This window comes from Lepidochelys olivacea, assembly GCF_965140295.1.
Source record: "Lepidochelys olivacea isolate rLepOli2 genome assembly, chromosome: 11".
Classification (NCBI taxonomy): Eukaryota; Metazoa; Chordata; order Testudines; family Cheloniidae; genus Lepidochelys; species Lepidochelys olivacea.
Genome location: NC_140421.1, coordinates 33,310,663 through 33,337,573, shown reverse-complemented (window position 1 = coordinate 33,337,573; position 26,911 = coordinate 33,310,663). Strand labels below are relative to the sequence as shown.

Here is a 26,911-nt window from a genome sequence, read left to right as displayed (position 1 = left end):
ATTCACTCTATATCTGCACTTCAGTCCTCATTCTCTAAGGAAATCTGCAAAACACCACAAAAATGTGCCTCATATGGAAGCAATTCCATACCCCTAATCATTTTTGTTTCCCTTCTCTGTACTTTTTCCAATTCTAATCAATCTTTTTTGAGATGGAGAAACTAGAACTGCATGCAGTATTCAAGTTGTGGTGTAAAATGGATATATGCAGTGTCATTCTGATATTTTTCTCTCTTTTTATCTATCCCTTTCCTAATGGTTCCTAACAATTTGTTTCAGAGTAACAGCCGTGTTAGTCGGTATTCGCAAAAAGAAAAGGAGTACTTGTGGCACCTTAGAGACTAACCAATTTATTTGAGCATGAGCTTTCGTGAGCTACAGCTCATTTCATCGGATGCATACCGTTGAAACTGCAGCAGACTTTATATACACACAGAGAATATGAAACAATACCTCCTCCCACCCCACTGTCCTGCTGGTAATAGCTTATCTAAAGTGATCATCAGGTTGGGCCATTTCCAGCACAAATCCAGGTTTTCTCACCCTCCACCCCCCCACACAAATTCACTCTCCTGCTGGTGATAGCCCATCCAAAGTGACAACTCTCCACACAATGTGCATGATAATCAAGTTGGGCCATTTCCAGCACAAATCCAGGTTTTCTCACACACCCCCCACCCCCATACACACACAAACTCACTCTTCTGCTGGTAATAGCTCATCCAAACTGACCACTCTCCAAGTTTAAATCCAAGTTAAACCAGAACATCTGGGGGGGGGGGTAGGAAAAAACAAGGGGAAATAGGCTACCTTGCATAATGACTTAGCCACTCCCAGTCTCTATTTAAGCCTAAATTAATAGTATCCAATTTGCAAATGAATTCCAATTCAGCAATTTCTCGCTGGAGTCTGGATTTGAAGTTTTTTTGTTTTAAGATAGCGACCTTCATGTCTGTGATTGCGTGACCAGAGAGATTGAAGTGTTCTCCGACTGGTTTATGAATGTTATAATTCTTGACATCTGATTTGTGTCCATTTATTCTTTTACGTAGAGACTGTCCAGTTTGACCAATGTAAATGGCAGAGGGGCATTGCTGGCACATGATGGCATATATCACATTGGTGGATGTGCAGGTGAACGAGCCTCTGATAGTGTGGCTGATGTTATTAGGCCCTGTGATGGTGTCCCCTGAATAGATATTTGTTAGCTTTTTTGACTGCTGTTGGACACTGAGTGGATGTTTTCAGAAAACTGTCCACCATCACTCCAAGATCTCTTTCTTAAGTGGTAACAGCTAATTTAGACCCCATCATTTTGTATGTGTAACTGGGATTATGTTTCCCAGTGTTCACTACTTTGCACTTGTCAACATTGAATTTCTACCGCCATTTCGTTGCTTAGTCACCCAGTTTTGTGAGATCCCGTTGTAACTCTTTACAATCAGGTTTGGACTTAGCAATCTTGAGTAATATTGTACTGTCTGCAAATTTTGCCACCTCACTGTTTATCCCCTTTTCCAGATCATTTATGAATATGTTGAACTGCACAGGTCCCAGTGCAGATCCTTGGGGGACCCTGCTATTTACCTCTCTCCGTTTGTGAAAGCTGATCCTTTATTCTCACTCTTGTTCTCTATCTTTTAGCCAGTTACTAATCCATGACAGGACCTTCCCTCTTATCCCATGACTGCTTACTTTGTTTTAGAGCCTTTAGTGTGAGACCTTGTCAAAAGCTTTCTGAAAGTCCAGCTACACTATGTCAACTGGATCATCCTTGTCCATGTGCTTGTTGAGACCCGCAAAGCATTTTAATAGATTGGTGGGGCATGACTTTCCTTTACAAAAGCTCTGTCATCTCTTCCCCAATGTGAACATCTTGGCTGAAAAAAATTAGATCTGTGTAATAGCTATAATGTGCTTCATTTATTTTATCCTGCGCTTTTGGCGTTTTTACTATATTTGAAAACAGAGCAGGAAAATAATAAGAAGTAAATAACAAGAGGAGGATTTGCCGTATCAAAGGTCAGCATTGAGGCCACTTTTAGTATTAAGTAAACATTCCATTTTCAGTTGAAAACAAAAAGCATGCAGCTGTAACACATAATACTGTGACGGTACAATCTGGACTGATGAATAGCTGTGTTCCCTCAATTCTCCAACCTGGGGTGCTTTTTATACTGTTTCTCTGTGACAGCTACCACTCCTGGTCTGCTCTCTCACAGCCTCCAGCATGTAAGTTACTCCTAGTTATATTGTCTGAGTGGTATAGCCAGCCACCCTTGAATTACACTGCAGTGTAACACCAGGAAATTCCCAGTCCGAGACTTTCTCCGAGAAATATATGTCTTGTACTGCCCATCCCCTTCTGGACAATACAAACTCATACAAAGTTCGTCATTTTATTAATAGAAAATGGGATGCACAAATCCTCAAATGGAGTTTCCCAAACACTTCAATCCAAACACAATGGTTTAAAACAATAAAACAAATTTATTAACTACAGAAAGATTTTAAGTGACTACACGTAATGAATAAAAGTCACAATTGATTACAAGAAAAAAAAAAGTAAAACACAACTAATGCCCTATTTAATAAACGAAGTCAATTCAAAGCAAAGGTCACTCTCACCACATGGTTCAGCAGTCTAAGTGGCTGAATTTCTTTCAGTCAGGATCCCTCCCCCAGTCCAATGCTGCTTCCTTTGTTCTTCAAGTGGTGTTGATTCCAGGGGTAGAGAGAAAGGGAGAGATAATTTAGGGTGTCTGCTCTCCCTTCTTATAGTTCTTTCCCTTCATTGAGAATCATCTCCAGCTGAGGTTCAGGAGACAGAAAGGGTGTGCGGACAGGAACCCCCAGTTGTTTCTTTGTCTAGATGTAATTTTTTGCCCACATCCTCTTTCCGGCCAAAGAATGGCCACTTAACCAGGTGATGGTCTATTTGATTTTGACAACACCTGGCTGAGGCACTGGCTAGCCTTTTGTTTCTGGAAAACTGGTTTGTGACTGCTCTCCAGACTTGAAACATGTCTTAGTAATATCATATCGTAGAATATTATAACTTTACATACAATGTTGCCACACACATCTTACCAGCACAGTAATGATCAGCAAATTATTAGTTTTCAAATGATACCTCACAAGGCATACTTTGTACAAAAAATGTCATAATCTTATAAAAGGGGTGAACATATGGGTACAGACTGTCAGAAATACCACCTCAGTTGAATTAAAATGCAATGTTTCTTACACTTTTGATATTCTACATCAGTAATGAGTTATCACAACTATAAACTAACAAGCATAATTAAACACTTTATCCCAAAATGACATATCTAAATGTCCTGGCGTGTACCCCCGAGACTCAGTAAGTAAACTGATTACACTGTATTCAATATGTTGCCTGATCTATTCATTATGTATTAATTCCCAGTGAGCATTCTGTGGTTTGGCAAGGTTCTGCTTCATGATCAGATCCAGAAATATTAAGGCTATTACAAGGAATCCCGTGTGTCTGAAGGAGACAGTTACATTTCGGAAAGGTGTTCTGTCTTTTTAATATTTTTAATAGCACAGTTAGCAAAATCACAAACACTCCAACCCAGCAAAGCGGACAGATAATATAAGATGGTCAAAACATCCCACATATGAGCATCCATATGCTCTCACCACTCCTTGCAGAAAAACCCTAAGTGTTAGTTGTCATCCTCACCATCCCCACACTCGTGATCATCCTGCATCTCCAAAGGTATGCAGGCCAGGATCAGAAGTGGATTATGGTTTTGTGGGGCTCTGGGCCAGAGCAAGTGGAGGCCCCCCGACCCCTTCCACCTGCAGTGTCTCACCCCACCCCCCACCCCCAAGTGCTCCTGCTGGGGAGCAGGGTCAGGCGCAGGGAATTTCCCTGCCTGCCCAGCGCTTCTGCTGGGGTGGGAGTAGAATTAGAGTGCAGGAGCTTGACCTGCTCCCCAGTAGGAGCACTGGGAGGGCAGGTGGACTGTGGTAAGCCACCCACGCCCCGACCCCACTCCCAGGCAGGAGTGCTGGGCAGGCAGAGTGGGTCGGCGTGCAGGGACGCCCATTTTTCCAGGACCCCTGGGCACGAGCCCTGTTGGCCCAGTGGCTAATCCGTCACTGGCGGAGATACAGCTTTTATAACGTGTTTTGCTGATGTCCACTTTGCCTAATGCATATTCAGTAGGGGTTTCAGCCCCTTTTCCTTATCTGTATTTCCTCACCCTAGGATGAGGAATGTAGGGATGCCCCTTCTCCCTTTTAGGTTACTGGGCCGTTTACCTCAAGCTCATTTATACATCAATTAGTTATCATGGCATTCTTGTTGTTGGATATCTGCTGATGTTCCTAATTTAAATGATCTGAAGCTGACATAATCTGGCATCTTGTGGTTAGCTGTCTGCAGTTCAGTTTTACTTATTTATTACAGCATTCTGTCTTGTGATATCTTATGGTCTAAGGTTACTCCTGGTTAGCTGTTTATGATAAAGATTTTTGGGACTTAGACCTTGATTAGTTTAGCTAATATATTATTTTATAGGCCTTGAGACTTGTAGGTTCATTGTGTTACTGCCTTAATTTATACCTATGCCTTACCTAGCCAATACTTATACCTACAGGCTACAAATCACAGATCATGAAATAAATTTTTCATATAATATTTTTCATGTTTAATGGCTTTAAACTCAGTTTTAGATTCTGTAAAATGGCGATACATCTACTTACCTACCTCTCTGAGATACAAAATTCTTTAAAAAAAAAAAAAAAAAGAATACTGGAATTTAACTTAATATTAGCTTCTTGTTTTTACAAAGCAAAGTCAGTGACACCAGCCATATTTCCATATGTATTCAGTAATCCTTTTCTTTCTTGTATTGTGTTTGTATTCATTTTAAAGTAGATCAAAAACAACTCCAGTTTATGAACAGAATAGTTCATCACATGATAACAGAATCAGAGGGCTACTGAAAGCCCGGCTCATCAGACTGTCAGTCAGGTGTGGTCACAAGGACCCCACCAGAGCAAAAAGGAAAGGGGCACATATGATACCATAATTAGTGATGATTACATAGAAAGTACAAAGAGGGATCACTTGCTTAACAACCAAGCCAATTGTGCATATATATTATATATAAATAACCCTTATTTTTTTTAAGGGATGGGAGAGACATGGTGGATTTTGTTACAAAATCGACAATACCCCTCGAAGTTTTGAACATGCTTCCAGTGGCTATTACTGTCCTCCTTCACTTGTAACAGTAACAAACAGGTAGTTAATCCTATTAGACAGTGCAAAGATATTCATAACAAATGTTTTGCTAACTATAAAAAGGCATAGAGAAAATGTTACTATTTATAAATAATACTACAGAGATTAATGAATGACTAAAATTAAATGTTCATTTTGTCATTGTTTCCTTCCTGAGTTGGGATTAAATTTGATAGAGTGCAATTACTGACCTAATTGGTATGTACAGAAATGTACACTTATTCAAGCATGCAACAGTTCAGATACTTTAATGCCTTGTATACAGATTTATAGAGTATTCAGCATAGTAAACTTTAATTGTATACTTGGTCACAGTGCTAATAAATCAAAATATATCCAGACTTTATTATCTAAACTTTATGAAAGGTTATTTTAATGTAAAACAGTTATCATTTTGTGAAGTTATTTCTGTTAGCTTTGCATTTACTGTGATCTTTTAGCAATAGAAAAAAGAAAGATAGATACGAAAAATATTGAAATTCTCCACCTCCTCTTTTTTCTTCTCTGTATTTATATCCTAACTCCAGCAGCAAGTTTTCCTAGTTGCAGATGTCCAAATGCCTGGGTTTGTTATGAGTTAGTTAGCTCTACTTTATATACTGTTAGGATCCAATATTGCCACTATTCCATACACTGAACTCCTACTAAAGTCTCTGACAAATAAATGTACCAAAATGAGTTCTGTTATGCATATTCTTATCTACGTTACATTTATTATAATGACTCTTTAGGAAAAAATCCTTGGTTTCTATTAGAAATTACCAGAAAATGGACACTGTGGTTTTTTTCTACAGAAAATTTCAAGTTTTTGTTGAAAAAATCAAAATCCAAAATACTTCCATTCTGAAATGCCACCATAATGCTCCACGCTGTGGGGATTGGAGGGGTTGGTTTAATACTTCAGGTCCCTCGAGTTCCCATACTCCTCTATAGGCTGGACTCCTTGATCAAACTCCTATGAGGCACCAGGGTAGCATTTTAAACTGAAAACATTTTGGGTTTTAGAATTCATTTTTTGACAAAAAATAAAAGAGAAAAATTTCCATTGAAGCGATTTATTGATGGAAAAGGGCATTTTCATTTAAACAAGTTTTTTATTTTTATTTTTTTCAAAAATAAAATCATAAAATATTCCCAGAAATCAATCAGCTCCGCTTTCTATGTAGCCAGTGGGGAGAGCTGGAAAAAAAAATTCTATCAATCAATGATAAAGTATATTATTGTAGCTACACTACTGGTCAATGATACATAGATGTAAATGTTGTAGGAGGGGTTCCTAGCTTGTCAAGATTTATTATTTTACTACAAATACATTGTTTTTGATTCCATCCAGAATTAGTTGTGTGGAACAGTTGGAAAAAAATGCCAATGCTAACAAGGCTTGTGGGCACCTTTGCTCCAAGGAAACATTTAGGGTGTCTGAGACAAATGGCGTGAGGAGAAACCCTTTTACATGTTCTAACCCTGTATCCAATTATTTTCTATTACTGTAGGAGCAATAAAAATTATTAGTTACATAGGAGTTTATTAGGCTGCCAAAAGATACAATTGAGTAACCGATCTCTAAACTTGACCCATGGAATTGATTCATACAGAACCATAACTAGGCATTTTAGCACCCAGGGACAGAAACATATTTGTGTCTCCTACCATTTTTATCATAATTTTTCTGCCCAGAGGTGATGTGGGGAGGGCACACTGGGTCACATCCCCCGCACCCCTCATTTTTTTGGTTGCACCCCCACCCCCAGACAGGCTGGGTGGCCCATTGAGGTGAGTCAGGCTGGAGGTGGAGCTCCTTCCCTGAGCCCCTTTACGCATCACGCCCATTTCCACCCCATTTTTCCACCCCTGCAGCTTTGGACCCTGGGTGGTTTCCCACTCGCCCCACCCTGGTTTAATATAATTATTGGAAATGTAGGTCACCACTCACTGCTGTTGTGTCTCCTTTTTTGCTCCATTTGTGAGATTGCTACAACTCTATGGTAGTAAATTACACAGGGACAGATACCTGGTTTAGTGGAAACTGAGGTTACTTTGCAGGATACAACTGTAAAGCCTTGATCCTGAGTACTCTGGCCCGACTCCAGCAAAGCACTGAACTACATGCTTGACTTTAGTAAAACAACTCTTGCTTAAAATTAAGCACATTTTTCAGTTCTTTGCTGGATTGGGGCTGGAGTCCTCAGCACCTGGCTGGATCAAGCTCTAAATAAGTAATGTTCAAATATGCATAAAATATAAGGAAATATTTAATTTTTTAACCTTTTTACTTGATCATTATTTACACATATGAATTTTCTGTACAAATATTAACAAAGCTTACTCATATCCTGCATTTGTTACCCCATGAAGAGATCTCTTCGTGTTTGGTGAACCTCTTCTCAACTGTCCATTTATCTTTTCAATATTGAAAAATGTTAACTAGACATGATAAAACCTACTTGATCCTGGATGTGGAGGAATAGGGACCTGTCTGCACATATGGTGGGAATGTCCCACCATAATAATATTTTGTAGAAAAATAGTAAGTAGAACTTTCAAGATAACTAAAGTTAGCCTACCCACAGAATCCATAGCTGTTCTATTAGGTTACAGTCTAAAGGAGGTGATTGAATGGGGGTGGGAGGCAAGACACATTTATAACACAGTTACTACTAGCAGCCAGATGTGTGCTTGCTCACTTTTGGAAAATAATAGATTCCCCCAACATTAGTGGCATGGAGAAATAAAGTATGAGAAATCCAGTCAGTTGAAAAAATGACAGACAACATTATCAGGTTCAAGAGAATAATTCAGTGGGATGGATTTAAAAATCCAGGAGTTAGGTTGATAGAGATTCTTCTTGCTAGGAAAGTGATTTGCTATATTGTTCCCAATACTCTATGAATATCTTAGTAGAATAGTAATGCATGTTGTGACTACAAAGGAAAGATCCTGCAGTTGCTGAACATCTACAATTCTCATTAGCATCAGTGGGAAGTGAGGATACACAGCACCTCACTGGAGGCACAGGTGTAATAACTGTTCATCACTTTCACATTATCATTGTTTCAGACACTAGTTTCCAGTTGCCAGATTGCACTAGCTGAGAAAGTAGTAGTTAACATGGCATTTTATTTATTGTTTAGGTTCTTGGTCCTGATGTGACAACTACAAATACTTTTCTTCAGAATTAATGATACTTAGAAGATCCTAAATGATCATCATCTCTGGCAATAAAGAGCATATTACTAAGAAGGAGGATTGTGGGGATGGAGGAAAAGCAAAAAGTCATAAATAAAAAAAAATAAATGAACAGTAGCTACATAGGCCCAAATCCTACTAAGACATGGACATGTTTAACTTTACACTCTATGACCATTGCCATGGAAGTCAATAGTTCTACTCACAGTGCCTGAAGTTAAGAGTGTGTCAGTCTCTGCAGGATTGGGTCCTTAATGCACTGTATATAATTTAATAGGAGGCTGATTAAATGTGTTGATAGGTTAAGGCATTTATTTGTATTATGCTGTACCAATAAATGATACTTAGGTAGTAAAAGTAGGATTAAATATACCATTTATTAATTTAAAAGAGCTTACTCACCCACAGAACATCTTCATCTGCAAATGTCAGAGCTATTGGTGTAGTGCCACTAGTTACTCTGTGGAGTCTCCAAATGAAATCCTGAAAAAACACTGTTGTGACAAGTCTTTTCTTCCCCCCCCCCCCCTTCAATATTCTCTCTGTAACTCCCTTTGAACTTCTGCACCACTTCTCCCTCATCATGCATATGAAGAGTCTCATTGTTGAGCTCTGCATTATTTGTAAATAATGCCTTCTGGGTGTTATGTTTTCTTTCCATATATTATACCATAAGCATTGAGGTTATTGCTTTATATGCAAATTAGATAGCTTAAATGATGGTTTTGTATAGCATTTGGACAAATGCGATAATAGCTAAATTCTGCCTGTATTGCACCTATATGACTGAAATTTATTAGGAAGTGTAGATGTCTTTGGATATTTCTCTCTTTTACATTATTCAAAATATTTCATGAGAATTATTCACTGAAATGTGAATTAGGGTATCTTATTCTGACAAGATTTTTATCTTGACCTTTTTAAAGATTTGAACAAGCTTTTATCAACAGTATGATTCGTAGCATGGTGGAAACTGATAACACCTATTTTTGGATAGCCCTACAAGACCTTAACAATACAGGAGAATACTTCTGGCTAACTACAGAGGGGAAGAATCAGCCTGTGAGCTATACAAACTGGAACAAGCATCAGCCAAGTGAGTAATATATTGTAGTGATAAATGGCAACTTCTTATTAAATTCTAATATCTCCCACTATATTCTTGAGCCAGGATTACTTTTGCCCCCCTTTTTACATAGCCATCATCACTTCCTCCCGTCACTCTGCCCAAGATACGTATAGCATTAGGCTCACTTTGGACCAGACTGTAACTTTACAGTCTGCCCTGACGAAGGGATGGCACATAACAGCACCTTCCCATGAGCAACGTACTCCTCACTGTGCACCCAGCCAGGTAATCTGTCCAGCTAGGAAGGTTGGGGATGAAGTTTCAATGAAGTCACACAAATGAGGGTCATTCTTGTGAGTTGCCAGCTTGTGCAGATCAAGGAGTGACTGGTTCACATTCTTTTCCAGGTGCAAGGCACACTCCATTGCTGTCAACCCATTCTCCCAATCAAACCTTGCAAAGTCGGCCCCCTCCCTGCCCATTTGCTCACAGCCAGCTGTATCAGGCAAATAACCTCTACTCCCCACTCCTCTGTGTGACTGAGTAAAGGCTATAACAGTGTAGCTCTTTATTTCCAGTTTCATCCAATCCATGGAGTCTCAGGGTCATGGCACAATCATACGCACTCCAGAATGAGTTCTCAGTGCTATCATATTGTTGATCAAAAAGTAAAATCTACAGTTGTGTGATCATTTAATGGACTGTCCAATAATAGATTTTACCTTTTACCTTTTGTCTCACTAAACATTGAGTTTATTAGGAAAAATGGTTTAAATCTATTTCATTTGATACCTTCGGGCACCTCTTAAAAAGATGCCCATTACTAATTCATAAAACTATGTCCTGGTTGGGCACAGAATGTTTTTTTCTGATGCTGAATACTCTTGTTTTCCTTGCCTTAGGCCATTCTGGAGGGTGTGTTGTTGTTCGCAGAGGGCAGCCTCTTGGTTACTGGGAGGTGAAAAACTGTAGAAGCTTCAAAGCTATGTCACTGTGTAAGCAAAAAATTGAATCATATGAAGAAAATGAGCCTAATTTTGAAGAACCTTTGGATGTATGTTATCCTGGATGGGAATCGGAATCTAATCTGCTCAGCTGCTACAAGGTAAAAAAGGGTTACCTAAATCTCTTGATTTGTGTCAGGTTTTTACCTATTGTTCCTGACAACATTGTTTAAAAGAAAATTCTTCATTTAAACATAAAATTCTAAATTTTCTAAAAGAATACAAGACTCCTTGTTGCACTTGATCTTTTCTTCATTGAACTGGGACTGCAAATTTACCAGTACCATTTTATACAGCATTTCAAAGTTAATGCAAGCCAAGGTAGAGTAAGTGGCAGAAACAGATAAGGGCAAATTGCATTTCCTAAAAAAAAAAAAATTATATTAGCAACCCAAAATCAATTTTGTTCTTAAATTTGTGGTGGTACTTATTTTATATGCAGGTATTTCACAATGAGAAAGTCCTGATGAAAAGAACATGGGATGAAGCAGAAGCATTATGCCAAGATCTTGGAGCACATCTTGCCAGCTTTACCCATGTGTATGAAGAGGATTTTTTGAACACATTTTTAAACAAAATGTTTGATCGGTAAACATGTATTTATAAAATTTAATATCACCAAAGATTTTTTTTAAACAAAGAGAACTCTGTGCCTCTACATCCTCATCAGCAGTAGCCAATGACTGCCTTAAATCTCCCTCACTGACTGAAGTGAAGTTGAAAATGAATTTGTTCTTCCGAAAGAAGCACAATAGCAAAATTCTAATGTGATTCCTCTTAAAGACCGGCTTTATCTGTGCCAGGGCTGGAACAAGTCTCACAATAGTCCACTGTTTTTCATCATGCTCAGACCCTCCATGATAGGGTGGTCTGTTAATCCTAATTATTTTTAAAGGGTCTGTTGCTACTCCCATTGACGTCCATGGGAGTTTTGCCATTTATTTGAATGGGAGTAAGAGCAGGCCCTAAATTTGGAATCTTTCGATAACAGAATATATCGAAAAAGTATAAGATGTGGTCAGCTGGCATTTTATTGAGCAATGCGTACCCAAAAGATTTTACTCAGTGTTGTCCTAATAATGTTAATGCATGTGATTGTGTCTTTCTGTTGTTGCTAGCTCCCAGCTACTGAAACAGCCTATTAAACCAACTGAATTACTCCTCTATAGTACGTCGCTAGGGGTTGTGCATTTTGATGGTGAAAGTCCTGCTTTCAGTCTCACAGTATGCAGCCACAATTTGCTATATTTTTATGTCAAGACGTGCTCCGGGTGACCCAGGTCCTCATCAATACTAAGTAATCGTTTACTCTGTGAATAATCATTAAACTCCTTGTAACCACATTAACTTCTCACTAGTGGGACTAGGGGCTTCACCATCTGACCCAATATTTTTTACATTGCCATCTTTAAATAGGTAACTTAGTCTTTTTAATCAGAGAGACAGAAATTATTTTATTTGATGCCAGCAACTCTGCAGAACATTGCTAAGAACCCAGAAAAATACATCACAATTTGATATTTCTAAATTACCAGAATTTGCTATGGATATGCAGGCTATTTATACATTTTGAAGAGGTTTTTATGAAGCTAGACAAGACAAACATATCAGCGATGTTCTTCAGCTGTTTTCTTTTTTGTCTGTCACAGGGCTGAAGAAAGGCAATTCTGGATTGGATTTAATAAAAGAAACCCCTTGTCTGGAGGAACATGGGAGTGGTCTGATGGAACTCCTGTAAATATTCATATGCTATATATTCTAAGGACCTATGAAATTACATCTGAGCATGAGACCACAGTTTAAAAACAAACCTTCCAAATAGCCAAACAGTGTGACCAGACAAAACACTCACTTCCTTCACACTCATCCACTTCGCTAACCGTAATCTGCTTTTGAATTAACAGATTTAATCACCTTTCTTGTGCCACATTTTAAATGGTGGCAAGTTTTGACTTTGTCACACGCAGTGTGGGAATATTATTTGAAATGCTACATGGCATTCAGAAGTACTAAAGCATTTCAAGGGCATGAAGAGACTCCCAGTAAAACATCTAATCATTAGAATTGTATCCAGAAGCATATTACAGCAAAAGCACACTCTATACTAATGATGAAAATAAGCGCAGAATATAAATGTAAAATGCAAATCATGCAACACTTTGAACACAGAGGAAAAATGACATCAGATGTGGGGAAGCCCCTGTCAAGAATGGCAAAAAGTTACTGTTTAATGCTACTCAGTTAGCTATATGAAAAAGGGTTTGTAAATGAGTAAGGAGTACTGAATAGGGCCCAGGAAGAGAGTAGCTATGGACCCCATTTTAAGAGTTCTTCACCATACTTCAGGTACCCCAGGTTTATTAGTTTTCTAATGGTGCAACGTATGCATTTCAAAACACATTTAATTTTGTATTAAAACTTTTAAACGTCTTATCTGGGAATCTCAGTAAGGGCTTAGGAAAGCATTGGTCTCTTGCAGGTTGTATCTGCATTTTTACAGAATATATATGTTGAAGATGATTCAAGAAATTGTGCTGCATACAAAGTAAATAGAACAATCCTGCCATTGCATTGCAATGGGAAGCGTGAATGGATATGCAAAATACCAAAAGGTAAGAGTTGTTAAGCTATGTTTTAATTTACGTATGCTACTTATAATTTGTCGTTATGTTATAGTGAAGAGACAGGGGAAATGTTTATGGGCCATTGAGTTCTCTTATTCCATGCCAGAACTCTGTGTTGATGTCAATGGGAGTTCTGCTGCATAGAATGAAAGCAGTACTGTAGTACCCTTAGATTGATATTGGTGTTTCATTTGCCGAATGGCCTTCAATGTGCACATTTAGAAATGACCTATACTGATGAGCAGTATGTGGTGATGAATGTTCAGCTGAAAATCTAGAACAAATGCCTTACCTTGTTGCTGAAAAGTGTCATGTTAGTTTTTAAACTATGTGCCCAATATTTATTTTATCCCCTCTTGAATTTTCTACCTGACCAACAAAAGAACTAATATAATTTTTTTTGTTAAATTCTGCTGTATGATTGGTGTTTGAAATATTGTTTCTTAATTATTATTTCTTTACAGGTGTTAAGCCAAAGAGACCACAGTGGTACATAAATGGTATGAAAAAGCACGTTTTAGTTTTCACATCTTGAAAAGCTATTATTTGGAATTGTATATTTAAGCTATGAGTAAAAATAGTTAATAGAAGTTAAACTTCCATTAAGTAGCATTGTAAGAATTATTGATCTCATTGCTTCTATAAGGCCCAATTTTGCCACTCTTAGGGCTGATCTTCACTTGGGGAGATCGACTCTGCTGCAATTGATGCAGCAGGGATTGATTTAGTGGGTCTTCACTAGACCTGCTAAATCGACAGCAGAGCACTCTCCGGTCAACCCCAGTACACCAGCTCTCCGAGAAGAGTAAGGGAAGTCGACCAGTGAGCGTCTCCCATCGACATAGCACAGTGAGGACACTGGGGTAAGTTGACCTAAGCTACGTCGACTCCAGCTACCTTATTCACATAGCTGGACTAGCATAACTTAGGTTGACTTACCCCCATAGTGAAGACAAGCCCTTAGTCATATTGGGAGTACTCAACTAAGATACTACTCAACTAAAGATATCAGAATCTAGCCAAGAGCAGATGGTGTAGGAATATAGTATCCCATGAGACTCATTAAAATCAATGTGCCAAATTCTGCCTTTGCTTATATGCCATGCCGCCCTACTAATGTCATTGGAGTTGCACAGGGTATGATTCAGGACAGAATTTGGCTTAGTATCCCTGTCAGTTTGTAATATATGATAGATCAAAGTTAATGAGAGGTTTTTTTTTATACTGGAATCTTTGTCCTGTGATATATATAGTATATTCAGACATACGTTTTGTTAGTTGCAAAGAATTTTCTATGTAAGAATCCAAAGGAAGTCTTAAACCTTTTACAGCACATTTGAATCTTTTGCTTCAATTTTAGAACCACCATGGTCTTATTATCAAGGAGCAGAATACCTCTTTCATATTAGTGCCTCAGAGTGGACCATCTTTGAGTTCATCTGCGGTTGGCTTCGTGGTGAAATAGTCACAATACTATCCTCTAATGAACAAAAATTTATTCACAGTAGAATAAAACAGGTAACAAGACAAACCTTTGCAAAATTAAATTTCAGTACCAATAACATCCTTTGGAATTTCTGGTTTTCAGTTGCCTTTTATAAAAATTTGAAAGTCATATTATGCTAGAAACAATTCTGCTTATAGTATTACTATTATCTTTACCTCGTGTTTTATCATTATAAAGGACGATCCTGTTTTGTGTGAGTAACTTGGGGGTGCCGGGGGCACAGTGGTAATTGCAGTGGTCTGAGCCAATCAAGAGACAGGTCAGCTTGCTGCATAAGTGTCAAGAAAAACAAAAAACAGCTCCTTACTCCAAAGTTGTGGAAGTGCTTGGGAAGTGGTGAGTTCATGTAAAGGAGCTTCCCATGCTGCATGCACTGCACCTATTCTATCATAAGCTTCTCCTTCTTTGTTCCACTCATCCCTCTGTGTCTGTGCAGGCCTCAGGAGTTGTTGCAGCTTCATTGAATCCAAATTTGCCATCATGATTCCTAGCTCACTCACGGGGGGGGAGGGGGGGGCTATGGATGCAGTTGCATAAGGCCAGATTTGGTCTTATACAGTTGCACAACAATCCTCTCTTGTCATATAGTAAATTGTAGCTGACCTTTGGATAATGATACTGGAGTACATATTGAGGGCTTATCTACATGGTGGGGCAATGCACTCTATGGGGGAGTGACTTCTAAAGTGCATTAGTGTATTTCACATTAATTGATAGAGACTGCTGGTGCTCAGTAAACGTTCTCTGGTATGTTTTAATGTAGTAGTGTTTCAAACAGCACTACTTTATAGTGCACCAGCAGAATTTACGTGGACCAATTAATGTGCAACATTAATGTGGGATGGATATATCTTTCTGCAGCTCAGCATCTCTCTCAGTTCTGGTATGTATGAGCTATTGTCCTCCTGTCTGCAGTTTTGAGGGGCATTTCAATCCTGTAATACAGCCCCTGCTGGTTACATCCCTTACTCTGGATTGCACTCATATCTTCTGTTTCAGAAGTTCAGTGGTGGTTCGCTTTGCTCCCAAGCATTTCTTTTCCAGCTTTAATTTTAATTGTTTTTTGGGAAGTAATGAGCAACCTTTACTCTCCCTTCCTCCTGTTCCCCTGGTTCTCATAGAGAGCAATGTTGTGGTCTCAGTCACAGCTGGATCCAGCACTGCAGTGCTGTCCTACCAGACTTCTCTGCTCCCCTTCAGGCATGTCAGAGCTGCCCAGAACTCACCAGGCTAAATCAGAGTGGTATTTCCATATGTGAGGCAGCATTTATAGGCCCTCCAGAGGGTGAATTATGACCTGCCTGTTCACAGCCAGCCAGTCCTCGCTCTGCCAGGGCACAGGGCCTTAGAGTTGGATTGGCATGTCAGGTTCCCCTGCCCTGAGGAGCTGCGACTCCAGTGCAGAAAAGCCCAATGTACAGACGCAGAATATGTCAGGGAGACAATCCAAGGACAAAGGGATGCCAGTCAGCCAGCTCTGTGGGTAAGTCCCAGCACAGACCTGGGCCATAAGGAAAAGGGGCACCATGTCATTCCCACCTTCTCACCCCTACCCCCCTAGAGAATGAAGTGGGTCCTAAGCTCCGTGAGGAAAGAGGCAGTCTCCTACACAGCTCCCCTTCTTCCCAACAGCAAATCCAAGGACTCTAGCAAAGAGATCCCATCTCTCAGGCACGGTGCCACATTTGGGTACACGCTGCAAGACAGTCACTCCAAACAAATCCTGTCCTGATCCAAATTCACAGGTGCTCTCCTGTTTGTGGAAAAATTGGATAGGAGCGTGACAGACGGTGCTTCCAAACCAAAACCATCACTCTCCTCCCCACACAGTCACTATCCTGTCTGCTAGAGGAGTTGGCAACTTCAACAGGAACCTCATTGTGTGTTCCATTTTGACAAGGTGCTGGTAAGGACCCCAGAATCTTTCTTGCCAAAGGTGAACTCATCTTCTCATGTCTCACAGGAGATCATCCATAATTCTGTCCAAAGCCATAGCCTCCTACAGAAAAGCTGTGGGGTGATGTGGATGGTTCATAAAGCACTAAGGATCTATATCAAATGAAATGAATCAACAAGAAGACTGGAATTCTTGTTCAAGTCCTTTCATCCAAAGTGCCAAGGGCTCACTGAAATGTTCCCTGGACAGATGGATCAGGTTATGCATTATAGAGGCACAGAAGACATCAGGTTCATCTGTTGCTGGTGGAGGCGAGCATCTTTCATGAGGTTTATGACGACGTAATGAGCAGAAAGAATCTATGTTTTCATTGCAGAGATCTACAGGGCAGCAACATGGTTCTCTGTTAACACCTCTATTGGATACTACCAGGTGGACTTTCTATCCTCTTCAGAGGCCTCCTTTGGCCAGAAGGTGCTACATGCCACTTTGGCAATTAATTTGGGGGAGGAGTGTGTGCTTTTCATATCTCATTTGACTTTATTATTCCTCCCTACTTCTGTTCACTGCTTGTTATTTCTCATACATTTCATGGGAAACACTGGGCTGCAGAATGGGCAATTTCATACTCGATATTCCTTTCTGATAGCAGCGTCTTCTTCAAGTCTACCCTCCCTGGATGGCTTCTTCGCCAAGGAGCGAAATTTAATTTTTATATCTACAATTTGTAGTCCTGTTAGCCTCCTATACATGGTTTTCTGGTTGGCATTGGAGCTATTGTTGTTAATCATATTCTATGAGGCTTTTATACAGCTTGGAATGAATCATGTGGTGGCAAGCTGGAGAAGGAGACCTGACCAGCTGGGGCTGTTCTAGCAGTGTTGAACTGCTCCCAGAAACTGCAGCCAGCAGGGCAATAGCTCGAATGTATAAGAATTGTGGGAGATGCTGCTAGCAGACAGGAAATGATCAGGTAAGAAATTTCCCATACCTGAATGCTTTGAAGTCCTCTTCTTAAACATACATCTCTAAAGAGGTAATTGAAGGGCTGTAGTTACTCCTCAGCAGTGCTGAGCAGGAATCAGTAATGCACAAGCTTCCCACTCACTAAGCAAATCCAGAGCTGCCTGCTTTAGACCTTACACAACAGATCAACTTTTCCTCTGAATAGGCCAGTCCAGGGTGTCACTCTCAACTTCCATTCTTTAGAATGCTGCATATGATTTCTTCTGGATTAGAGCCCTTTGTTACTAAGGTCATTTGTATGAAAACAGGATTTTTGCATTTAAATTATCATAATTCTCATTTGTATATGAAATCAGAATCTCCATAGCAATCATTGTGATGTAATAAGCAGATTATTATGATTTTAAATGGAGGAAATAGCTGCAGAAACAGATGAATTCCCAAGAAACAAAGAGCCTGTTTTCATTTAAATGTCCTTAGTAATAAAGAATGAAGGAAGAAAAATAAAAAAACCCACATAATTTAATAGCTATGATTCTGGTGCCTTAATCAGAGCAATACTACACTCTGCAGCACTAATTTAAAAGATCACCTACTACTTCTGAGCCAAAAAGATATCAATCTGTAATTGTTTACTGTCTACTTTTACTTTCAGTGTGTAAAGTCCTCTCTGCTTTTACCTTAAAAAGTAAAATAAAAACCTAAGCAGATTGTTTCTTAATACAATATAATTTTTTAAGCTTTCAATGACTTATGAGTCTGTTTTCATCTGTAGTAGACGGTGAGAATTTTCATGCAAAATATATTGAAAATGGATTTAAACAGGGATAGGTTATAGTGAAAGAACATCTTATCCTTGTATACGTTGTACAGCAGATGCTTCAATCACCAGGTCTATTGCTTCATATTATAGTTTATGCTCTGTTGAGATTATAACTTGCTTTTACTTAAAATATATATTTTGTTCATGAAGTATATATAACACTTACAAAATATTTTTCTGACTTAAAATCATTTTTAAAATGGTAAATCAAAATGATTATATGAAGATGCATTTATTTAACCATTTTTAAAAATAACATTTTTTCATTTTAAAAACAAATAGTGGATATTTATTAATGGTTTGTCAAAAGAATAAGACAAGTTTTAAAGTCACGTTGCGTGTAATACTGACTTTGCCAGTATATCCTTCAAGGATCTAGAAAAAAAGAGGATTTGCAATTTTGTGTTTACAAAAAAAAGGGCAGATTCTGCTCTCAACTGTAATTAAATTATTCATGTAAATTTAACATATATAATCTAGAGTAACTCAACTTAATTCACTGGTTTTATGTCAGATTATGAGCATGATCCCATGTGGTATTGAGTGCCCTCAGTTCATATTTACTTCAGTTAGAAGTCAAGATTGCTCAGCATCTCACAGGCGGCACTCAGCAACTTGGAGGATTGGGTACTATTTGCCAATCAGGCCGTGTCTGCACTGGGGAAACATGAAACTGTTAAAACCAGCTGGAGCTGCAGTGTGGACAAGACTCCAGGCAGCAGAACTATTCCTGTAACAGGTTTAGTTAAACCTCAGTTATAAAAACAGTTCTGGCCATCAGAGTCTTGTCTACACTGAGCTCCAGCTAGTTTTAAAGCCTCGTATAGCCAAGTGTTCTTGAGCTATAGTAGCTTCTACATGAAACATTGGACTTTATCCTGTTCTCTTCAAAGTCATTCGGAAGTTTTACCATTGACTTCAGTGGTAGTTGCTCCGGCTATCATTAAAGTTGTAAAACGTTTGACTGGAATGAATGTGGTCCTTTCACTGATCACAATCAGGCATGAGAAACTTTTTTTGAAGGTATTTCAAGATGTGGCAAGGAGAATTGAAACTCCATGCCTCAGCACATCCCTGAAGCTACACAGCCTGGGCTGAATGTTAGTTAAAATTTTTCCATATTTAGCAAATCACAAGACTGATCTCATGCCTTAATCTCCTTCTCTCATCAGGAGTTTCTATATTTTTTTAAATGGGCCAAATTCTGCTCTCATTTCTGATGATAGCAATCCTAGTAAAATCAATAACTGAGAGCAGAATTTGGCCAAAATGTATTATGGCCAACTGCTCTACTACTGACTGTATGGACTGAAAATCTTTATCGGAAAACTAATTACTTCTCATTGACACCAACTGCTTTTTCAATATTGTGCACATTTAAAACCAATTGTTTCCTTTGTTAGCTGTCTCACAGAGAGGCCAAGGATTAAATGTCTATAAATAAGGCTGCTTGTCAGCCATGGAGGTCACTGATTCTGTGACTTTCCGTGACCTCCGCTCTGTGTCTTTTGCAGCTGCCAGTGCAGCTGGCTCGGGCTGTCCGAACACTCAGGCAGTCTCTGGACCGCGAGCAGCAGCAGTTTGAGTGTGGGAGGGGGCTCAGGATTGGGTCAGGGAGTTGGGGTACGGGGTGGCATTTACCTGGTGGGGGAAGCTCCCTGGAAGCAGCTGGCATGATCCTGCAGCTCCTAACCTAGATGGAGGGGACAGGGGGCTCTGCGCTCTGCCCCTGCTTGCAGGCATCGCCCCCCATAGCTCCCATTGGCTGTGGGTCCTGGCCATTGGGAGCTGCGGAGCCGGAGCTCATGGTGGGGACAGCGCACAGAGCCCCCCTGGCCTTTCCTCTCCCAAGGAGCTGCAGGGACATGCAGAGCCAGGTAGGGAGCCTGCCAGCCCCACCAACCCCCCTCCCCAGCTCCAGCAGGGGTCCTGGGCCACACACACCCGTGTACCCGCAGCGCCCCCAGAACGCCCCCAAACCAAGTTTTAGTTAGGAATATGTAGTACAAGTCATGGACAGGTCACAGGCTGTGAATTTTTGTTTATTGCCTGTGACCTGTCCATGACTTTTACTAAAAATACCTGTGACTAAAATGTAGCCGTATCTATAAACACTCAACAATCATTTCACCCCAGAAGTGGTCCCCACCCACAGTTCAGGGGAGAGACATGTTGGTAGGGCAGTGAGTAGAAGCTTACATTGTTGCTGTCTGTACTGTATCTGTTCTCTGGATTAAAAGGAACACCTCACTCGCTCTGAAATCTGTAACGTAGAGCTGTAATAAGAAAGCCGTTAAAAATGTGCCGTAACCAATTTACAAACTGTAATGACTGTTTACCATTATTTTAATTCTAAAAGAATTCTAAAAGGCAATGTTTGCATTTTATAAGTTAAATAAATTACCGGATTTTTTTTAAAATATCTTAAATGAACAAAACAAGTTCAGGTTCAGACCTGTGTAGCAATTTTCAGGCCACAGCAAAGTTTTACAGACAAGCTATAAATCCTAAAATTAGCAACATGTCCTCTGTAAATTGCAAACTCAGGGCCAAATCTTGCTGTCTTTGCATGAATAGTATCACTGAAGCCAATGGGCCTACTCACATAAATTAAGGCAAGCAGAATTTGGACTTGCTGTTGCTCCCGTTGACCTTGGTGAGAGCAGGACTGGGTCTTAGGTGTTTGTTTATGCTTTACTAGGAGAACTATATGTAATTAAACACCGGTAAAAAAAATTCTTACAGCTATCAAAAAGTGACATACGCTGGTGGATTGGATTGCACTCTGAAGTATCTAGTGATGGATTTCGGTAAGAATGTACTTAAGTGTGTGCTTGGAATTTTTGTTTTGTTTTGTCTTTTATTTTATTTTTATTTTTAATGGAAAGATCTTGTTTACAAGTTGCCCTTCAGTTTGTCAAAACAAAACTGTGTTTTATGACTGCATAGGGTGTCAAGGATCCACTTAGGTTATCGGGAGTAGGCTGTAATTCAGAATTTATTACTGTTTTTTCTCATTTTAACAGTATTTCTACTGAAAGGGCTATAATGGATATAACACAACAATGTGAATAGGGTTTTTTTTGTGAGCTAATTAAGGGGCATTTTCTATCCCCTATCTGTTTGGTGGCATTTATTAATGTAGTGGCAATTTGAGGGGTGGGAAAAAAGAAGAGAACGTCACTAAATGTTTAATGTTTCTATGCAGGTGGAGAGATGGGTCACCATTAGTATATGAGAACTGGAATGAAGGAAGAGAAAGATCTGCGCGCACACAAGGCGAAAGATGTGGCTTCATTTCATCACAGACAGGTCAATATTACATTTCCCTTTGTTGCATTAATACGAAACTAATCATTTTACGGGCCTGAAGGGGTTATTGCACATTTTATTACTAAATTAGATTGAGGTTTATATTTCTCTAGAACGTGCAAAATAACCCACAATCTAATTTTTTTTTTCCCAGTAAGTGGACGCTAGACAATGACACTCTTATTTGGAACAAAGTAATAGCAAAAAAATCTGAAAATATTCTCAGAGACTGACTCAAAGCATCAAAAACAAATATTAAAAGTTCCAAATTTTTAATATCAAAATTATAAATAATCCACTCATACAATGAATCTTCAGTGCATATTAGAAATTTTTCTTTCACAGCAGTAAAGCTAATGCACTGCCAGTTTTCAGCCAGTTGTTCATCCCAAATGAGCTGGATTGATTTAGTAATGGTTTTTAATACTTTTGTAAACTGTATTTATGCCAACCCAAAACTTTACTAACTCAGTGCTCTAGCTTGGTTTTGGTTCTTTAGCCAATTTGCTTAAGGATTGTTGGTACAATGTTTTGTTATTCCCTTGTCAAGCTCCTTACATCATTAGCTGGATCTATATTTTTGCTACTGTAATCAAAATTATAGTGTTGCCAACTCACAATTTGGTCATGAAACTTGTGATATTGGGTGTTTTTCTTAAAGTCCCAGCTCCTGATGTCATTTGGTAACTTAAGAGTCTCAGCTTTTGGGTTTTTTTATTAAATTAAATTAGCTTTCTAGCCCCTGTGGCAGTGGAGAAAAGCTAAAAAATGTAACTAGGTGCACCCTAGGCTCAAAAAGCAGAAGTCAAATTTTAAAAAGAACCTAAAATGTATTTTTTTAACGACCTCATGATTTTTTGGGACCTTACTTATAATTTTTGAATGCTTGGGGTTGGCAATACTGTAAGATCCCAGGTGTCAACCAAAAGGATATTTGCTGTTTGTCAGAATAGATTCAGTGTTGAGAGCAGGCTGAGTGGCGAAGTTGTGTAGTTTTGTTACCTTGTAAGAAGCAGTGTTTTGAAGTGACAATGATGGCAACCAAAGGTGAAATATGTAGGCAAGTGGTGTTACTATTTATCAGAGGGGCACATGGATTGCATCAACTATGGTAGTATCCACTGCTGCATCATGGAGTAACCAAGGCACTGCTGTGTTTTGAGAGAGAGCATGGCTGTCCTCAGGGCCAAAAGTGAAGATGTTTAGTAGAGCTTACAAGAAAGAGAACAGATGAAATCAGACAAAATGGGACTCTTAGGGTGAGTTTGAAATGAGACCCTGTGATTATTTACTCTTTTGTATTTTCTAGTATGGGTCATCACAGTCTACCAACTCAATCAGGAAGATTTTAGAGCATAGTAGCAGAATTGAGCTGGTGCTCCACTCCTGCTACTCCCCAAGGAGCTGCTGATGCTGAGCACCTCTGAGCATCAGCCCCTCTATGTTGTATAATTTTCAGCAATAAATTGCCACTAGAGGGTTGCACACTTCATTGCTCATGTAATTCAAGTTGTGTGTTATCCAGCTTAAGTGTAAATGTAGGTGAGGGTGAAGGGGCCTGGCCAGAGAGTCATCAAGGAGCTTGTGGAGGGGGGAGGGGCATCGCAGGGGGGTGAAAGGGGCAATTTGCTTGCCTGGAGGTGGGGGCTGGCTGGCCAGATTGGCAGGGGGACGAAGGGCAAGAGGCCCAGCTTGGGGAACTGGCCAAGGTGGGGGCAAGGGCCCCAGAATGGTGTACAGCTCAACCTACATAAGCAAGGAAATGTGTAGCCCTCAAGTAAGCTTATGTCTATGATATTTGTAGGCGGCAGCAGAGGGCGACAGAGAGCTTCCTCTACCTCCAGCACCAAATGGGAAGTCTGTGGGTTGAATTTTAGTGAAAATCAAACTTTTCTGGTTTTCCAATTTTGAAATTTGGGAATTGAACAGATGCAGTTTTCAAAAGTTGTTGTGTCATACAGATTTGAGCTGGTTAAAAAATTTCCATTGACAGTTTTGTTGAAATTGAAATGGTTAGCGGAAACATGTATATTCTGACAAAATTTTTCAACAGAAATAAGTCTAAATGTTTCACTTCAATAGTGCTGAAATATTTTTGTTTTGATTCCTTTTGTTTAGATGTTCATATTATATTAAAATATTTAAATAGTATATTTAATATTTATTGTAATATAATATAAAAACTAAATTAATTTAAATGATAGAAACAAAACACTTCAGCTCTATCGAAATAAAATATTTCAATGGTCCAAATCAGTTATTTTCTGAATTTTCATTTCACGGCAAATCTCAAAATTTCAGCTTTTTGTTCCAATTCAGAATGAAAACAAAATTGAAAAGGTCAGTATTTCCAGCGGAATGTAAATTCCAGTTCTTGGCCACCTCTAATATAGAAAGACATACAGAGAAATACCACTGAGTTGAATGTAGGGCCTTGTGTCATTTGGTCAATAACTTTATAGCAATATTAACAATAACATCTGAGAAACAGTAATTTTTAGTCATCAAATCGATGTACATAGCAGCTTTTCTAACATGAATGTATTAACATAATTTCTATAATTATTTTTCACAGGACTCTGGGGTGATGAAAACTGTACCATTTCTCTTCCCTCTATTTGTAAGCGTAAAACTGTATGGACAATAGAGAGAAAAATTCTAAAAGACCAGAACCATCAAGGAATATGTCCCAAAGGATGGCTATACTTTGGATTCAAGGTTAAAAAAAATTATTTTTGTTTCTTCAAAACCCATACAAATTTATGATAGTGAGTGGACTATTTAAGGATATTACAGATTATTGAAGATATTGTTTTCCCTTTTGACAACAGGCTTTTTAGGCATATAAATATAGGCCCCAATTCTGCAAATGCTTATGCTGACCAGTACTTCTATACACAAGTGGTCCCATTTAAGTTATAGAATGTTTTGACTTTGTTGAGTAAAATGTGTGTGAAGTTACTCGTGTTTTTGTGTCACGTATGTTCAGTGTTCCATACCCAGTGGCCCAATTAAGACACGTGCACTAAGAAGGCTTTTATTGTCTAGGAATGTGATTTCAATATGACAAGAAGGCTGTGCTAAATGGAGCCTTGCATTTTTTCCTTCAGAAATTGTCACATTCCAATACATGTTGTTACAATAATGTTCAGAAAAGATTGTAAACCTACGTGTATTCACACACTAGAGTTGCAGTGGTAAAATTTTCTTTTGGTTTATATTAAACCTGTGGATTCTGTAACCCAGGGACAGACAGGTAGCCAGACTCATCCCTGATTAAACTCCATTGGCTTCAGGGATAATTTTGGCCCAAGGAACATTTCACCTTTAAACTGTTTTGAATCCATCCCTGATCAGTTGTGACTGAAAATTAATACCAAGAATGTAGAAGAGATGTGTTTATGTAAATAAATGTTTACTTTTCAGTGGCCTGTTTGAATTGATTTGATGGCTTCCGCCCAATTCCTGGCGGGCAGATGTCCACATCACAATATTCATGACGCAGCTGATCTTGATTTTTCACTCTTGTGGACAGTCTTGGCAGAGAGGCCCTAGGCATGGCTACACTGGAAACTTCAAAGCACTGTTCCGGAACGCTCCTGTGGCAGCGCTTTGAAGTGCGAGGGTGGTCGCGCACCAGCGCTCCTGGTAATCCACCTCCACGAAGGGATTAGCGCTCGGAGCCTGTCTACACTAGCGCTTTAAAGCGCTCAGACTTGCTGCGCTCAGGGGGGTGATTTTTCACCCCCCTGAGCCAGCAAGTTAGAGTGCTATAAAATGTAAGTGTAGACAACCCCTTAGAAACTGAAAGAGCATGGGCACTGCCCTGCTCTGTCTCCCTTTGAAACGATTGTCATTCTTGCTTAGGGTTCAAACACAATGGCAGGCCATTGCCCTTGTTGTACCTATTCTGTGGGTAATCAGAAGACTATAGTCTTCAGGGCTGTCAATACAGTACCTTTAACAATCACCAAACACATTTTAAAATGTAAAAAATAAAACATTTTTTTCTTTTGGGAATAGTGTTTTTTGATACAAATTCCAAAGGATCCAGACCATCTGACGAACTGGTACTCTGCCCAGACTTTCTGCAGTGAACAGGATGGGTCACTTGCTTCTATTGAAAATGAAGTAGAACAAGGTAATACTGTATTGCATTATAATAACAATGACATTTTATTTGTTTTATTAAGAAGTAAAGCATAATCTTAATTACAGGCCTGGGAATTAAGAACACTCACATTCCAAACCTGGCTGTGCTACTAACTCTCTCAAAAAGAAAAGGAGTACTTGTGGCACCTTAGAGACTAACCAATTTATTTGAGCATGAGCTTTCGTGAGCTACAGCTCTCACGAAAGCTCATGCTCAAATAAATTGGTTAGTCTCTAAGGTGCCACAAGTACTCCTTTTCTTTTTGCAAAGACAGACTAACACGGCTGTTACTCTGATAACTCTCTCAAGTGACTTTGAACAATCTCTTTAAAATCTCTTTTCCTCAGTTTCTCAAACTATGAAACGGGGATAATATTTCCTTGTGTTCCTCAAAAGTGTATTTTGAGGATTAGTTATCGTTTGCACAACACTTTGTGCATACATACAAAGGTGATACATGAATTAGAAATGCCAAAGGTAGAGGGGTACATTTTTAAAGATTGCTTTATAAAATTCCTATATTAGAAATACATTATAATATTGTAAAATCTACCTAATTAAAAATAACGGTGGTAATGATGAAAAACTAGTATCCTCGTTACATGAATACAGTGCATTGGGTCTTATCTACACTATATTAGATTGGCTTTTTATACACTGACCAGTCCAAACTGGAGTCTAAGAAACACCTGTATGCTTGGCACTTTTTATATTCCCTGTTCAAAAAAGTCCCAAGTTAAAATTTGTCATGTGTGTAAAATTTTTTTTAGTTGAACTAAAAATCTAGCCTTCATGCTTTACGTTACACAGTCTAATTTTTAACTACAGTGGAGAAATGCATTTTCAGTGAAACAGTCACATCAAAAAACTAAAATTGTTCCAAACTGCTATGGGAACCTCTTCAACCTTAATTAGGTAATGGTCTAGATCCTGACCCCACTGAAGTCAATCAGTACCAGTAAATTTAAAATTACATGGAAATGAAATGCTGCTAATGCTCTTTCCTTCTAATAAGGACAATACCTATGAAATGGCATTGGCTGCTAATTAAGTTTTTCCTTTGTTTTAATGTGCTAATTGTGGCTATAA

General features: G+C 39.0%; 1 protein-coding gene across 3 annotated transcripts in view; it reads left to right on the top strand.

Moving 5' to 3' along the window:
• PLA2R1 (phospholipase A2 receptor 1) overlaps positions 1–26,911 on the top strand; it is a 73,042-nt gene that overhangs the window by 31,554 nt on the left and 14,577 nt on the right. For all 3 annotated transcript variants that reach the window (XM_084643708.1, XM_084643707.1, XM_084643709.1), the window contains 12 exons: positions 5,169–5,281; positions 9,394–9,563; positions 10,439–10,641; positions 10,983–11,128; positions 12,190–12,274; positions 13,020–13,152; positions 13,629–13,664; positions 14,525–14,682; positions 21,103–21,167; positions 21,566–21,669; positions 24,245–24,387; positions 25,693–25,810. In XM_084643708.1, the coding sequence (XP_084499834.1) occupies positions 5,169–5,281; positions 9,394–9,563; positions 10,439–10,641; positions 10,983–11,128; positions 12,190–12,274; positions 13,020–13,152; positions 13,629–13,664; positions 14,525–14,682; positions 21,103–21,167; positions 21,566–21,669; positions 24,245–24,387; positions 25,693–25,810 (1,474 nt within the window). The remainder of the gene's footprint in view (positions 1–5,168; positions 5,282–9,393; positions 9,564–10,438; positions 10,642–10,982; positions 11,129–12,189; positions 12,275–13,019; positions 13,153–13,628; positions 13,665–14,524; positions 14,683–21,102; positions 21,168–21,565; positions 21,670–24,244; positions 24,388–25,692; positions 25,811–26,911) is intronic.